We start from the raw sequence: 17,673 nt of genomic DNA, 5'->3' as shown, positions 1-17,673 counted from the left end.
TAAGGGGAGTAAAATTACAAGGTATTGTTTATAAAGAGCTACTTAGGTTAAGAGGACAGGACTGGCAAATTAAATCATTGGAAGAGTTAAAACAGGATAAGGTACTCCAGTCCTGGTTGTTACATCTTCAACTTGTTGAGAGATGGCATATAGACCAAAAATTGGGTTTAATGGTAGAAGATGTGAACTTGATAAAACAAATTAAAGATCAAAGTAGAGCCCATATTAGGAGAATATATAGTGTTTTGATAGAATTTGATTCGGAAACGGAATTGGTTAAAGATTGTATGATTAAATGGGCTCAAAATATCCAAGAACCAATTAAATTGGAAACTTGGGAGAAAATTTTGGTAAGAAATGTCAAGTTCACTCAAGCACAGAATTTAAGGGAAAATTTCTATAAAATGTTTTATAGATGGCATTTAGATCCTCAAAAATTGTCTTGCATGTATCCGAATTTGCAACGAAAATGTTGGAGATGTGGTAGTATGGATGCTACTTATTATCACATCTGGTGGACATGTAGGGATGTTAAAGCTTTTTGGATTAAGATTTGGTGGAATATTCAACAGATTTTTAAGAAAAAGATAAAATTTACACCGCAGTTATTTCTATTGGGTATCATGGATAATTTGGATCAAAAAGAAATGACACTGATGTTGTATTGTATAACAGCAGCAAGGATATTAGTTGCTCAAAATTGGGAAAAAAAGATATTACCAACTATGGATGATTGGAGACAGAAAGTATCATATTTTGCAGAGATGGCAAAAATATCCGCGTACCTGAAGGATCATTCTCAGGATAAATTTATCTCAATGTGGAGAAGATGGATAGATTATATTCAGAGAAAGTATGAACTGAAAAATTATTATGTAGCTTTTGATTAAAAACTTAGAATAAAAATAGGTATATTATATAATATAACTTAAAAATTTTCTTTTTTCTTTTGTTATATTTTAATGTTATTTTAGAGTCACAGCAACTTTGTACTAGTGTGTAGTAATAATGAGTAGTTTTGATTAGATTTGGAAGATTATGTATGTATTTCCTAGATTAGCTTTGGGAAGTCCTGGGGGGGGAAGGAGGGAAAGGGGTAGGTTGGTATTATAGATTTGTATGTATATATATGTATGTTTTTTTTTAAGGAGGTGCCCGGTGATACCCCAACTGCACTGGCGGGATGGTTGAGGGAGAAAGGGAGGTAGGCAAGAGGGAGGAAGGAGGAGTGGCGGTAGGATGGGAGGAGGAAGGTGTAGGTAAGTGAGAGGGTGGTGCGGGAGGGGGACACCGGACACGTCCATGAATGTATTGATTGATGTTGATTCTTTTTTTGGTTGATATTGTGATAAAAGATTTATGTTTTTGTTTTTTAATGAAAAATTAATAAAAATTTATTCTAAAAAAAAAAAAAGAAGAATGTGCACTACGATGAAGTATTTGCGCCAACTGTGAAAAGTGAGAGTATAAGATTAGCACTGGTTTTGGCAGCGGCATATAAGCATAAAATCTGCTGGCACTTTGATATCACAACTGCATTCCTCAATGCTGAGTTAGAGGAAGAAATTTATATGATCCAAGCACCAGGGTATGAAATTGCAAAACCTAGCATGGTGTATAAATTAAACAAGGCTATTTATGGACTGAAGCAGTCAGCCAGAAACTGGAATATCTGTTTAGGTACTGCTTTAAAGGGTCTTGGATTTAAGAGTTGCAAAGCTGATAATTGTATATATACTGGACAGTTACAAGGAGGGAATTGTCTACTGTTATCATTTGTGGATGATCTTTGCTTCATCGCAAAGGATGCATCACAAGTCAAGGAATTTGCTGATAAATTAGGAAAGAAATACGAATTAAAGAATTTGGGAGAAATAAAAAATTATCTCGGTGTAGAGATACAGAAAAATGAAAAAGGTGGTTATATTCTCAGTCAAAGGAGAAAAATTGAGCAGTTATTGGAGAAATATAATATGAAAGATTGCAATACTGCTCCCACACCCATGAGTACGGATTTTTATAATAGTTTAAGTGCGGACAAAGGTGAAACCTGTGATCAAGAGATATATCACTCAGCAATAGGGAGTTTGTTATATCTATCACAGTGGTCCAGACCAGACATAGCTTGCGCAGTAAGCATTTTGAGTCGTTTTACTGCTGCACCTACAAAATTACATTGGATGGGTGTAAAAAGGGTTCTCAGATATTTAAAGGGAACTATAAATTTGGGTCTTCAAATACAGATTACTGAGGAATTGAAATTAAAGTGTTATGTCGATAGTGACTATGCAAATGACATAAACACAAGGAAATCAAATTCTGGGATTATAATATTGTTTGGAGGGACTCTAATTGGATGGAAGTCCAGAAAACAAACAACTGTTGCTATTTCAACAGTGGAAGCAGAGTTTATTGCTTTATCTGAATTGTGTTCTGAAGTAACATGGTATGTACAGTTGTTGCAAGATTTAAATATTAATGTAAAAGAATCTGTAAAGGTATTTGAAGACAATACTGCCTGTATAAAAATGGCAACTGGTGATAGGGTGAAGAACAGAAGTAAATATGTAGACATTAAGTATTGTAATGTCAGGGAAGCTGCAAAAGGAAAATTGATTAGTTTACATCATTGTTCTTCTGAGGATAATTTGGCAGACATGATGACTAAACCATTGGGTGGTGTTCACTATGGAAAATGTATTAAGTCAATAGGTCTGATGTCTCTTCCTGTCATGAAGGGACGAGTGTTGGAATATTCATGAGCAGGAAGAGTCATGTGGTAACTCAGTCAGCCAATGTGAAGAAAGTGCTACTGAGTCTGTGCAAAAGGTTATTGAGTTAGGAGCTGGATTTTTTCAGTCTCTGGTTTTGTCTCTGTATCTCTCTGTAAGAAGTCTTCATTGTGCTATGATGCTGTAAAGAAGAATGTATGGTATTGTAAATATTTTGATATGAATATAAAGGAGTTATTTGAATCAGCTAAATGCAGTCAACTGTGAGAGCTTCTGATATATTTTTCACCAATAGAGAAATTAAAATTCTCTAACATATTCAATTATATTCAAAATCACTCTTACATTATCTTTTAGTTGTCTTTTACTATAGGTAAGAAACACACTGGTCTTCATGTATATAATCCTATGGTCAGAAAACGTTTTTGGAAGAATAATAGCATTAGTTGCTTTGTGAAGCAGATTATTTGTAATTCAAATCATATCAATTCTAGGAAAGGATTTGTGTCTCTCTGAAAAGAAGATAAAATCTTTTGTTAGTCCATTTTTACATCTCCAAACCTAAAGTATCGGTCAGCTCAAGAAAAGTTTGGGGCAGTTTCCCTTGTATTTCTTTAATTCCTTTATCAGCTGATCTATCCAGTTGTGAGGTTACTAACCACATTGTAGTCTCTAATTACACATCAATACTGAAAAAGATAGGAGAGTAAGTATTCTGACAGATGTTTAAAAACTTGGCTTTTTTAATGTGGGGTGTATAATCCTACCACAATAGATTTTATTCCTGTAATTCAATTTACACAATTACATACCTGCCTTGATCATCAGCAAACAGTAAATGTGAGTGTAGTTGGGGTTATATACAAAACTACCCCATGGTAGTCCTTCTTTTCATTATACTAGACATTCCCAATTCCTGTAACCATTCTTCATATGTTTTAGCCTCCAGTCCTCTAATGAAAAGAAGGACTATGGGGACATGATAGTACTGTTCCAATATTTGAGGGGCTCCTACAAGGGTGAGGGGGTCAAACTATTTTACAAAGCACCAAAAGGCAAAACAAGAAACAATGGTTGGAAACTAATTATGGAGAGAAGCAACCTAGAACTAAGGAGAAATTTCTTTATGGTGAGAACAATTAACCAATGGAATAACTTGCCTTCAGAAATTGTGAGTGCTCCACCACTGAAGGCTTTCAAAAAAGACTGGATAACCATTTGTCTGAAACGATATAGGGTCTCCTGCTCGAGCAGGGGGTTGGACTAGAAGACCTCCAAGGTCCCTTCCAACTCTATTATTCTATGTTCTATGAATGGTTAAAACAACAACCAGAACTGGACACAGTTTCAAGTATGGTTCACAAAAGTAGTATATAGCAGTATTAATTCTTCACATGACCTTGATACTATTTCTTTCTTGATGCAACCTAGGACTTTTTTGACTTTTTTTGGCACCTGCGGCATACTGCTGGTTCTCATACTTAAGTGGTTGTCCACTAGGACTCCTAAAATATGGTTCAATGGTTCCAAGATCATGTCTGCCAGCTCATTCAGAAATCTGGGATTTACTCCATCTGGTCCTGGTGATTTGAACTTGTCTAGGGTAGACAGGTATTGTCCTACCATTTTCTTGCCTATTTTGACTTATATTCCTACTCTGTCTTTTACAGTTCTGCTTTTGGTAGATTGGGCTATTTTTTGCTTTTTCATGAAGACAGATGCAAAGAACAAATTGAGCTTTTTCTCTGCTACCCATCACTTCCTTGCCATCTTCTCCCATTAGTGGGTTTGACTTTTTTCTTGTTTTTTTACATGTTGAAATAAACTTTTAAAATTATTTTTAACATTTGTTGCAAGCCTTAGCTTTCCTGATTTCATTTTTGCAGATTCTAGCTACATACTGGCATTCTGCTTTAGTTATGTGTCCCTCTTTCCATTTTTCATACTTATCCTTTTTTTCTTTCAATTTATCAGAGAGATCTTTATGCAACCATGGTGGTTTCTTCTTGGATCTCTTGTCTTTCTGTTTTTACATAGTCATCAATCCAAATCAATCCCCTATAGGATAAAGGCCTCTTTATTGAAGATTATGGACTGTAATCTACCATTCTGTCCAATAGGATGGAGGGATGAACTGCATATTTAGATTAGGTCTGAGAAAGAATAACTGGACTAATTTCACCCAGCTGTCCTCTATGCCTAAGGGAAGACTAAAACCTGATCTCTCTACTCCCTGTCTAATACTTTAACCATTGTATCACATTGGGTTTCATATGTATGTATCCTTAATACTACATATCTATTTATGATATTTGTCAATTTCAGTCATTTTCAAAGCACACACATACATAATTCTTACAATGCCTTGAGAGTAACAGTTTAAGAATAATCATTTAATAAAGGAAATAAAGGAAAAAAGTTATCTATGATAACAAGATCTAACTTTTTTCTAGATATACAATTACTTCAAACTACTCTGTATCTAGGAATAAGTGAGATCTTGTATCTCATTTGAAACAGAACATGGTGACTAGTATTAACTGGTTTATCAAAATAGCACCTGTTATGCGGAAAGTACACTGATTGTCAGTAAGCCCTGAGGTCCAATTAAAAGGTCAGAACTATTTTCTCCATGCCTAACTTACATAATCTAATAGGAAGAGGAAACTCTGGCAATTCAAGAAAGCAGGGTGACTGGGACCTAAATATCTGAACATTTTTTCCTCCCTCACAACCAACATTTAGGTATGCCCTATTTCAGGAATGTCAAACTCGCAACATCACGTGATGTGTCGCAACATATCGTGACTTTTTCCACATTGCTGGAGCTGGGGTGGGCGTGGTTTTGGCATGACGTATCCGGCCCGCGGGCCAGCAGTTTGACACCTCTGTCCTATTTGGTAATGTTTCAGATGATGATAAAAACACTCCTCTTTCAGAGAGTGTTTTATTTATTTATTTGTTAGTTTGTTTATTTATTTATGTCATTAAAGCATTTAATAACATTTAACTCAGCAATGGAATTATTTGTAGTTTTTAATACTTTTACTTATTATTTATTTGTGCTATGAATGGATTTTATTATTTTTATTGGCATTTGTCTATTTTGTAAACTACCTGGAATCAGAACAGTTGGTGGCATATACATTTTGAGAATAAATGCATTCTTTTTTAATCAGACATTTGATTCAACTTCTTTTTTTAATCAGACTTCTATTAAACTCCTATATGAATTATATTATGTAACAATAATAATACATGCAGATGGATATGTAGGTGTATTCAACTTGATTTGAATTTTTTTCTTTATTTTTCCAATTTGTTAGACAAATAGTTTTCAGGGAAATGCTGATGTTGTTAAGAATTTAATACTGTAATGGAAATAATTTTTAAACATTAAAAGTTATATGTGTGTGTCTGTGTGTGCTTGGTTTAAACTATAACACATTTTAAGTAGAAAAATTAGTTTCCTTCTTGAAAGCCTAGCTTTAAAAAAATGGAACCAGTCCTCTGTATATTACTGGGATCACACATAAGCTGAATTCCTCTTCCATCATGTTTGAGTTGTACCTTACTCTGCTTTGTCATTAAACTTAAACAAGATTAGTACTTAAACAAGATTAGCCAACCTTTCCCACAGCTTCAATCAACAGTATACTGTATATTCTTATAAAGTAAAAATATAAAGTATTACATTTCTTTGAGCATTTGAAAAATATATATAAATAATAGTAATAACAATACTAGTAGTGTGAAAAATGGAGATTTTCATCATATTGACTTGGAAAATTTAGTTGAACAGCTGTGCAAGAACTTCCCTAAAGTTCTAATTTAGATTTATGTTTTTCCATGACAGTGGATCCAAACTTGTTACTTCAAGTGGAGACAAAACAGTTCGTGTATGGGACTTCACAAAGGGTGGCTGCATTCTAACACTAGAAGGTCATAGTTATGCAGTGTTGGATTGTTCTTGGCATTCATGTGGTGATTTTGTCGCATCTGCCTCTATGGATGAAACAAGCAAAGTCTGGGACCTGAAGAGGTACGTGACTGTTTATAATATGTTTATTTTTTCATATATGTAAATTTAAAAGGGGAGAAAAGGGTGGAGTTTTTAGGCAAAACAAACAATAATTTAGAGAGCCACTTTAGTGTAAGGGTTAAAGCATTATGTTTAAACCCAGAAAACCACGACTTCTAGTTCTGCTTTAGGCATAAATTCAGCTAGCTGATTTTAGGCCAGTCATTCTCTGTCATCCCTAGGAAGCAGGCAGTGGGAAACCACTTCTGAAAAACCTTACCAAGAAAATTGCAGGTACCAGTCCAGGAGGTTGCCAGAAGTTGAAACCTCACTGAGAGGCACAAAAAATAATAATTGAATGCAGCTATTCTATCCTTAAATGAAACAAGCACATTTAGGTCACCTTAAGAAATAATTGCTGGGTTCTTAAGTAAGTGCAGAACAGAGCAAGAATAGATGGAACCTCAGACTCTTTATCCGATAGCCTGTCCTGCCTTGGTTCCCCAATCACATAGCAGGCACAAATTAATTTGAGAGAAGTCAGAACTGCTTGATTGCAAAAGGAATTAGAACTTAAGAATGTAGGATGCTATGCATTGCCCATCAGTGCAAGGAAAACCACAATTTATTTTATCATATTGCTTTCTAAAAACTATTACTTTGCAAAGGGCATTTTGACTGACATGAAAGATTACTGCTGAACTCAGTATTCTATGTAGAACAATACTGTGTAGGTTATATTTATTACTGCTGATTTTCTCTAGTGTACAGGTAATCTCCAAGTTACGAGCGTTCCCTTAGCAAATGTTCGAAGTTATGCAATAAGCGCTCCCTAGTGTTTACGAAAAAGTCCCAAAATTACGAATATTGCCATACCACGGCCGTCATTCGCCCTTAAGAACGATCTCAGTGCCACTGCAAGAGTCACCCTAGCTATTCCCTCCTTCTTCCCCCTGGGTCTCCCTAGGCACTAGGCCTATGGATACTCACCTTGCAAAGATCAAGAGATCCTTCACTTTCTTGACTGTTTCGCTGCTTCCTTTGGTGCATTCGCAGAGAATGGAGGCCTAAAGAAATGCAAGATCCCAAGAAATCAGTGGCGCGAGATCTCATGCTACTGGTTTCACAGTAGTTTAGGCCTCTGTTCTCTGCAACAGAATGGAAGCCGAGGGAGAACAGACCTCAGGAGGCATGCAAAGCCTCTCCCGGCCTCCGTTCTGGGCCTTGGAGGCTTGGAGGAGGCCTCTGAGGCCCAGAACAGACCTCCGGAAGCACATGGCCACTGCCTACGGTCTCCGTTCTGGGCCTGGAAAGGACACTGGGGGACACTTCAGAGGGCTCCAAAGGCCCAGAACGGAGGCCATGGGTGGCAGCCAGGTGCTTCCAGACGTCCGTTCTAGTCCTCAGAGGCCTCCCTCTGCTCTTGCTGGAAGCAAACGAAGAAACAAAGAGGCTGGAGAGGAGACAGATCTTCACAAGGTAAGTGATCCGGCGTGGCAGGATGGGGTGAGCAATTGTGGGCGGGAATATGAGGTATTTCACTGGGTCAGGGGAGACCTTGGGTGGTCGGAAGCACTAGGCCCTCCCCATGGCTTTCCCCACTGTGAGATATCTCATGCTCACTTAAGGAGCCACTCATTCACCCACGCATTAAATTAGCGAATGCATGGGTGAAAGCTGGGAGTGAATCGCTTTCAAGGTATGAGATTTACTCCTATGAATCCTTGAGTTACGAATGGAATGGGCAGGCTCCATTACATTCGTAACTCGAGGACTACCTGTAAATCGCTTTTGCTATCATGATATATTTGAGAAATAGAGCCTTTTATAAGTATCTCATGTCTTTTACATTTTATGTTTCAGTTTAGTAATATATTAAAAAATACCATAATTTTTCATGCTTTGTTGTTGTTCATGTATGAATTATGTAAATAATGGCATTCATTCGTTTGTGCAGATATAAAACTTTAGTTTGACTTAGTTTACAGCCCTAGATTGTGAAGCTGAGAATAATTGTAGTGATTCATCCTGCTTCTTTATTTGCCCCTGCAATAACATATATGAGTGGCTCTGAAAAACATGGTTTTTTTTTAAAGTAGATTGATACCTTATATACTTTTCCTATGATCAGAAGAAAGGCTGCTTAATTTTCATCAAATGTATTGGTTTGATCTCCGACTGTAAATTAATGAATAATAATAGTATTAATATCAAATGTAGTTAATAAGTAATTAAGTAAGCAAGTTGTGTATTTTGACCTGGAATTCAGGACAAGAATTTAAAATTGTTTTGTTTATTCATGCTTTTGATGAAATATCCCAAGAGGTGATACGAGATGGAATTTTGTTTAATTAATTTTATTAAACTAAATGCATTTGTTTAAAAGAAACAATAGGATTTTCCCCCTAAAATATTATTTTTAAAACAAAGATATTGCTTTTGATCTGTTGAGAATATGGTAATAGAGGCAGATATTGTAATTTCAGTCTAATCTTTTTTTGAGAGACATTGTTTTATATTCCAGGATATTTACTTTTTTTAAAGCTTATTGCTTCAATAATGCTTTGAACACTAGTAGAATTAGAGAAAAATATCTGAATCCCACCTCCTCATAGGTATAGTGGGTCAAGCATAATGTGAGCCTATGTTTTGCAATTAGAAGTTTGGGAATCTACAGTATGTACCATGAATAAGAGCTCTTATTCTTCTTCTCCTCTGCAACATTTCCTGATTCCTGGTTCCTAGGACTAAACGGATCTGTCACTTGCGAAGTACATTATCCATATCTAGACAACTGCCTGTTTATAGACACCCCCTTTTAGTGCACACTTCCTGTATTTTATTGTAAAGCATCTTACCCTCCACCTATTAGGGTCCAAAAATGTTTGGTTTTTTTTAATACTAAGGCTATGTCCATTTCCGAAGGGGCACTTTGCTTAGTTGGATATTCAAGCAAATTTCCTCTTTAGAACTTTGCCACAAAACACGACAATGTCCTGTTTCAACAAGATTTCGACAAGCATGCCATTTGGCTTCACTCATTTATCAGTGGCAAGGTAGCCACAGTTAGCAAGATTGATTGGCCATCTGAGACCAATTAGCACTGCTTTCATGTTTTATCAAGGAGAAGCAATGTGCCCCTTTAAGATATTTCCCTGTTGAAAGTCTGCCACATTTAAGCAGATTGCCTATGATCTATACTCCCCTAGTGAACATATGTATAGACCTTGAACGTAGCTCAATATGTCAGCTACTGGTAGGACTGGCAATTGAAAGTGTAACTACAGGTATTCCTAAATATTTTTTATGAGAGTTTTATTGGGTTTTTTTTCATACATTCAGTAATAATTTTTCAACAAATGTGCTGTTTGAGTTTACATTCGCTAATACATATTTAATTCCTAATCCTTTATTCTTTTCTCTAGCCATCGATAAAATAAGTCCCAAGTTTGATAATATTCCGTTTCTTCTTTTTCTTTCAGTCTCATAGTCAGTCTATCCATCTCTGCACATTCTAGTATTTTTTTAATTATTTCTTCATCTGATGGTATTCTTTCATTTTTCTAGTATTGCGCAAATATAATTCTTGCCGCTGTTGTGACATGCAAAATCAAATATAAGCTTTGTTTGTTAGTCTTTTCTGGCAATATATCTAATAAAAAAAAGTTCAGGTTTAAAATCTACATGTTCTCCGAACTTCTTTTCTAGTCAGGTATGTATCTTTTTCCAGTAACTCTTTACTTTGTCACATGTTCACCAAACATGATAATAAGTGCCTGACTTATATTTACATTTGCAACATCTATCTGACATGTTTTTGAACATTTTTGCTAGTCTTGCTGGTGGCAAGTGCCATCTATAAAACATTTTATATAAATTTTCTTTGTAGGAGGTTGACATTGTCAGTTTGTAATTTCTTTCCCATAAATTTTGCCATTTTTCTAATTCTATATTGTATCCAAAATGTTTCGTCTACCTTATCATTGTTTCTTTAACTTGTTCGCTTCCCATTTTCAAAGTTAATAGAAAATTATACATTTTCTTAATTAGTTTCTCGTCAGAGGTTAACAATGCCTTATCAAACACAGTTTGTTCCTTATAACAGGGCTTTTCAACCAGTGGTACATGTACCACCAGTGGTACGCGAGCACCTGGCTGGTGGTACGCGTAGGACGGGTTGAAAAAAAATGTAAAAAAAAGTGTAAAAGTGGATGAGGTGAAGCAGCAGCAGTGCCGCACAGGCTTGTGGCAAAGTCAGCTGGAACTGCACGTTGCCTGGGTCCTACTGAGAGCCCAGGATCAAAGCACGCAGCTCCAGCTGATTGGCGGCAGCCTTGGGGGTAGCAGGCAACCTCAAGCAGTCTTCAGTGGAGATTCCACTGGAGCTGCGCGATGCATTGCCTGGGTTTCCCCCGCCCCCACCCAAATGCCCTCACCTCCCCCAAGTGTTTTTTTACTCACCTGCTTTCAGCAGCATTCCCTTTCTCCTGTCCTTCTCGGCCATCATATGTTTGTGAGACAAAAAAAAAGTTCCATGAGACTTTCTAACTTCTTGCAAGGCAGAGAAGCAAACGAAGGCAGAGAAACAAAAGGAGAAAGGGAGTGCAGCTGAAAGCAGGTGAGTAAAAAATGCTTCGGGGAGGCGAAGGCATCTGGGTAGGGGGCGCCAACCTTACCCTGCATGGTGGTGGGAGGGTTAACGGTGGGTGCGGGGGCCCCAAGAGCTCCTTCCCCTCTCACTTGCTTGCAGAAAGCAAGCGGAAAGCAAGCGAGCGAGATGGGCAAGGGTGCGAATCAGCGTGAAATTGCGATCTCGTCCTCCTGCCCATTTCACTTGCTTGCATAAGCGGAAAGCAAGCAAGCGAGATGCGCTGCTTCTCCTTGGCTGCTTCCTCTGAAAAGCAGCAGCGGTCGCACTCTGTAGAGGTGAGAGACAGATAAAGGTGGTGATCGGAAAACTGTCCCTTCTAACGTGTGCCCCTCCTCTCTGCATCTATCTCCCCCTCTCACATCACCATAGCGATGTGAAAGTGCGTAGCTCTGTGTGACCTTGCTTGTCTGATAACAGCTCGCACCAACAATGCCCACTTTTCCCTCTTTCTGGCCTCTTACTTTCCATCCTTAAGCATTGGTAAGGAGATTAACCAATGAAGTGCTCTTGCTGGGCTGTTGCCATGTTATACCTTTTCCTGCTTGTAATACTGTATATAAAGAATAAACTGCTGCGTGTCAGCGGCCATTATTTGCACCCTGCAATGACTGAGCACTGATTACTACATCTGGCGCCCGAACAGGGACGTTTGGGACCCCTCCGGGAAGAAGCAGCAACCAACATACTTACCATCGTCTGGAATAGACCCCTAAGTGCACTTTCGTCTCACGAGACCCCTCAGTGGTGGGTATGGGCTGCAAGCTATCTCAGCCCTAGCAGAAACATGTACAGGAGCTCAGATTCCTGCTACACAAGCCAGGCGTGGCAACGCTTGATGCTGACATAAGGAAGCTGGTGGAGGAGATAGGGAAACACTGCCCTTGGTATCCAGAGCATGGAATGCTTAGGTTATGAGATTGGGAAAAGATAGGGCATACTTTACATCTAGAACCCCGGGATTCAGTTCAATGGTATCAGTGCCGTCTGGCAGTGGAAAAATATGACTCAGATGCTTCAGAAGGGCAGCAATTAACTACCAGCCCCCCCTTCTGATTACAACCAAGTAAAACTTCTCCCTCCTGAAGCATCTTTAATTGGATTTCCAGCTTCTTCTGAAGTGGCTAATTCTTTTGCTTCTTCTCAGACCTCATATACCCCCACACAGAAAATATTAGAGAAACTATCTTGAAGTAGAAAAAATAATAAGGGGAATCTTCAGAGTAATTTAAAGACATAAATTAACTCAAAATGCACTCCTCTGCAATGCGTTTTGAACAATTGGTATGTTTTGAAACTTCATGTAGCTGTTAAGTTTAACCCTGTCAGACAATGTCTTTGTGTTGAAGTGTAATGTGTTTTGTGTATATATGTGTGTGTGTGTGTGTGTGTGTGTGTGTCCACCCAGAACATTATGCTTGGGCTTGGAATGGTGAGAAAAATAGGAGAGGATAAAGGGCCCTATATAAAAACCACATGTTTGGTTGGAATCAGCTCTTGATTTTTCTCGCTTCTTGCAGGACAAGTCATATGTTTAAATAAATGTTGTTTTAACAGTATTTGTGTATATATGTTTGTCTATGTTGTTCTGTGTTATTTCCAAGACTTGGAAGAGGGTCAAACCCTCTCTGATAACAACAATACAAAAAGGCCTTATTTAAGAATAAATGGTTTGCCTGGAGAAAGTATGAAATGAAATATTTGTATGTGGAATTATTTATGCATTGGAATTGTTTAGAATGGAAGTGAATGAGTTCATTTGGTGATACCTAAGTATGTGTGTTAGCCCTCAAACCCCTCCCCCCACCCACTCTCTCCCAGGCTGTGAAAGAAATAATGAACTGTAGATTTTATTGTTGTAAAAGTAATTGAAAAGTAATAGTAAGTGTTTGCATGAGAAGAGTTTTATGGAGGAGATGGAGAAGGAAAAGGAGGAGAAAGTGAAGGAGGAGGAGGAGATAGATAAGGATGAAGGATGTGTGAGAAGAGTTTTATGGAAATGCATATGAAGGAGAGAAACCTATTTTTTGGTGATGAGATTTCCCCCCCCCCCCCTGTCTCTTTCGGCTGGCTGTGTTGCTTTACAAGCGAGAGAGAGACAGGAAGAAGAAGGGAGGGAGCTGTTCGTTTGAAACTTTTTTTCCTCTGCTTAGAATTGCGATTTGAGAAGGGTGGAACAGAGGGGAAATTTGATATCCACTCTTGCTGCGTAGCACAAATGTCACCCATTGGCTTTGGTATATCATTATATGGGTGATATTTTAATTGGAACACCAAAGACACAATCTAATTGGCTTTCAGAAATACAACCTGATTTACGTCTTTATGGAATGCAAGTTGCCCCAGAAAAAATACAGTTGCATTCTCCCTATCTTCATTTAAGGCATACAATGTTGCAATCTTATTTTGCCCCAGCTTTTCCTCGTTTGAGCCTACCCAAAATTATTTCATTGGTCAATTTGCAATAATTATTAGGCACCCTTAATTGGGTTTGCCCGTATTTTTCTTTACCTACAAATTTGCTCAGTCCATTATTTGATTTATTGACCAAAGGAAAACAACCTGAAAATTTCATTGTAGTTCCATCTGCAGCACTTGCCACAGTGGAACAAATTAATGACATCTTGAATACTCAATTTGTGGACAGAATTCCACATAAAAATTGTCAGTTAACACTTTTGATTTTTCCTACTAATCAATTACCTACAGGAGTATTAGCTGTGATAAAAGTACAAAAAATATATTGTATTGAATGACGTTATTTACCCCACACCCCATCCCAAAATGTTTTATTTTTTATCCAGGTGGTTGCTGAAATAATAACCTTAGGACGCACACGAGCTTGCCATCCAAATGGAACTGATTTAATTAATATTGTTCTTTCTATTCCAAAATCTGATTTTCAATTTTATTTTCAGGATAACTTATCTCTTCAGTATATAGGCTGTATTTCATGTCATCTGCCTAAAGATCCTTGACTTGCTTGTTTAATGACTTTTTTCTTTCCTGTCCATCTACTGCAGCGGTTCTCAACCTGTGGGTCGCGACCCTTTTGGGGGTCGAATGACTCTTTTACAGGGGTCGCCTAAGACCATCGGAAAACACATATTTCCGATGGTCTTACTGAGACACCGCTTATAAAGCTTTCGGCGAGCCATTTCCAAAGCTAGGGACAAAGCTAGAATTCAGAAATAATCACCTATTCAAAGCCACGCAAGAAATGGTTGAAGGGGGGGGAGAAAAAGAAGAAAGAATGCATGGAATTAAAAGTGCTTCTCCTCTCCCCCACAGAGGGGGCTTTTTCCTGCGTCCCACGCACATTTTGCAAGGGAGTGGGGCGTCGGTGCCGGACACGTTTCATTCTGCGCGATCCCTTTGTTAAACCCCCCAAAACGGCGAGGGTGGCGTTTACCTTTCCCAGGCAAATGTGGCAAGTGATGGGCAGTGTGAGAGACAATGTAACACTCTGAACGTTCTGAGCCATTGTGGCGTTTCGAATCCCGCGAGCGTGAAAGTACCAACCCACAAAGCTGCAAGCCCTGCAGCAGGGATGGAAAGGCGAACCCCTCGCTCTTTCAACTCTCACACTGCTTAAGGCTTCGCATACGGCGAGCCACCGAGGCCAATTTCCTCCGTGAGAAGAGAACACTTTCCCTCTGCTCCCCCCACCCAAACTCTCCTCCTCGAAAGGGGCAGGGCTGAGAGACAGGAACTCCTCAAGTGCCATGGCGGGCGGTTCTTAGGGAAATTACCCTCCTCTCTGACCGTTTTGAAATAAAATAATAAAATATATTAAGGGCAATTTAAGATTCATTTCACTCCAAATGCAAAGCTGGGAGATGTAGAGAATGATCGGAAAGTTGTCATTTCTATAACTGAATCTTGTTCGAATAACCAGGAAGAAGACGATCCTAAATTGTCTAATTAGAATACAATAGAATAGAATATAGAGCAGAGCAGAGCAGGGCAGAGTAGAGTAGAGTAGAAAATATGGAATGGAACGGAACAGAATAGAATATAGAGCAGAGCAGAGTAGAAAATATGGAATGGAATGGAATGGAACGGAACAGAATAGAATATAGAGCAGAGCAGAATAGAGTAGAAAATATGGAATGGAATAGAATGGAAAGGAACAGAACAGAACAGAATAGAATATAGAGCAGAGCAGAGCAGAGTAGAAAATATGGAATGGAATGGAACGGAAAGGAATGGAACAGAATAAAATATAGAGCAGAGCAGAGCAGAGTAGAGTAGAAAATATGGAATGGAATGGAATGGAATAGAACAGAACAGAACAGAATATAGAGCAGAGTAGAGCAGGGCAGAGCAGAGTAGAGTAGAGTAGAAAATATGGAATGGAATAGAATGGAATAGAATAGAATAGAATAGAATAGAATAGAATAGAATAGAATAGAATAGAATAGAATAGACAATATGGAAGAGAGAATAGAATAGACAATATGGAAGAGAGTAGAGTAGAGTAGAATAGAATAGAATTTAATTATGTTCAATTTGTAACAATGAAAATATATCCTGCATATCAGATATTTACATTACGATTCATAATAGTAGCAAAATTACAGTTATGAAGTAGCAACGAAAATAAATTTATGGTTGGGGGTCACCACAACATGAGGAACTGTATTAAAGGGTCGCAGCATTAGGAAGGTTGAGAACCACTGATCTACTGCTTTCTCCTTCTCCCTTGCTACAAGCTCCTACTGTCTTTTGGAGTAGGAGCTGGAGGGAGAACGAGAGGAGCAATTGCTTACAAGGATCCTCATGATGTTACCTAAAAAGTGTCCTACACTGCAATACAGTCCTCACCACAATGCTCAGAATTAGCTGCTGCTATCTTGGCTTTTCACACCTTTTCTCAACAGTGTTTTAACTTAATCTCTGACTCTCATTATGTGTGCCAACTTATTTTTAATCTTCCAGGTGCTTACATCACACCCAGGATTGACCTCAATCTTATGACTTTGTTTTTCCCTTGACAGCAGCTGCTACAAGATATTTTATTTTTCATATGCGCAGTCACTCTTTCCTTCCTGGGCCTATTTTTTTTTATGTCTTCCTAATCCCCGTGTTTTCGCCTCTAATCAACTATGGCAAATAGATGTTACCCATATTCTCTTTTTAGCTCCCTAGAAATGTATTCCTTTATCTATTGATACCTATTCAGGAACAATTTGGGCCACGCCTTACAACCTGGAATATTGATTTTACTAATGGCCTTCTCTATAATTCCACGGGTCAAGCCATCGTGGAACGTGCTAATTGGCCCTTTAAGAACTGCCTTCACAAACAAATAAAAAGGACGGATCTAGAGTACCCAATTTGTCATGGGTAGCACAACAAAAAAAGTTATTATTTACATTACACCAATTGAATATTTCCATTCAAAATTCGACCACTTATCAGAGACACTTTCAACAGAAAACAAGCTTGCCTCCGCCACTGGAATATTATTGGGCATTACCAGACAAAGCATGGTTGGGACCAGTCCCTGGATCCAGCCCCAGAAATGGCCAAGGTGACTCTACAGATGGCACAGCAACCAATCCAATCCGGCATGCCAGTCGGCCAGTGACATGGGGAGATGTAAAGAACTTGAACGCCAAAGCACAGGCAGTGCGGCAACAGCAACAAGTAGAGCAAATCCCCGGAACTTGTGTGCTACCATTTTTGCGGTTTTAACTGCAAATTCCTTAGCCATCATTTGTTTGTGTCTGATCATTAACATCTGCCCTTTGACAACAGCAACTGTCATCTCACCCAAACAATCATTCGAGCAACAAATGAAGCAAAATCTATGGGTGCAGTTGGCTAACATCACACAAAATAATGTCTTTTGCTTATCTGAAATGTATGACATGAAAAAATTTGCTTTCTATATGTTTAATCTGTTTGTACCCCTTCTGCAGTAATTCAAAACTTCACTGGCTTGAGCAGAATTTTATTCAATGGGAACTTTAACTATAAAGCTATATCTAGATGGGGGGTTACTGCTTATTATCCACCCCCTGACGCTATTGCTTTGCATACCCTGGTGGTAGCTATCCCGGCAAATATAACATGTGCAAAAATAGTTAATTGTACTTCTTCAAGTACAAAACCTCACTGTCATCGCATTAGTTCACCTGTTTTAAACTGCACAGCTTTTGAAGAGACTTTCTTTCATTATGGACATATTTGGCTACTACAAGGATGGTTTTTCACATGTGGTCAAGAAACTTTTAATTATATTCCTGCTAATATTAGTGAAACGC

General features: G+C 38.2%; 1 protein-coding gene across 1 annotated transcript in view; it reads left to right on the top strand.

The window, feature by feature from the left end:
• The window catches only part of SPAG16 (sperm associated antigen 16), a 411,223-nt gene that overhangs the window by 159,319 nt on the left and 234,231 nt on the right, over positions 1–17,673 (top strand). Inside the window, exon 12 of the mRNA XM_015831061.1 lies at positions 6,589–6,774. Coding sequence (XP_015686547.1) covers positions 6,589–6,774 — 186 coding nt within the window. The remainder of the gene's footprint in view (positions 1–6,588; positions 6,775–17,673) is intronic.

This window comes from Protobothrops mucrosquamatus, unplaced genomic scaffold (genome assembly GCF_001527695.2).
Source record: "Protobothrops mucrosquamatus isolate PMUCROS unplaced genomic scaffold, P.Mucros_1.0 scaffold_253, whole genome shotgun sequence".
NCBI lineage: Eukaryota > Metazoa > Chordata > Lepidosauria > Squamata > Viperidae > Protobothrops > Protobothrops mucrosquamatus.
This window is presented reverse-complemented; position numbering and strand designations above follow the sequence as displayed.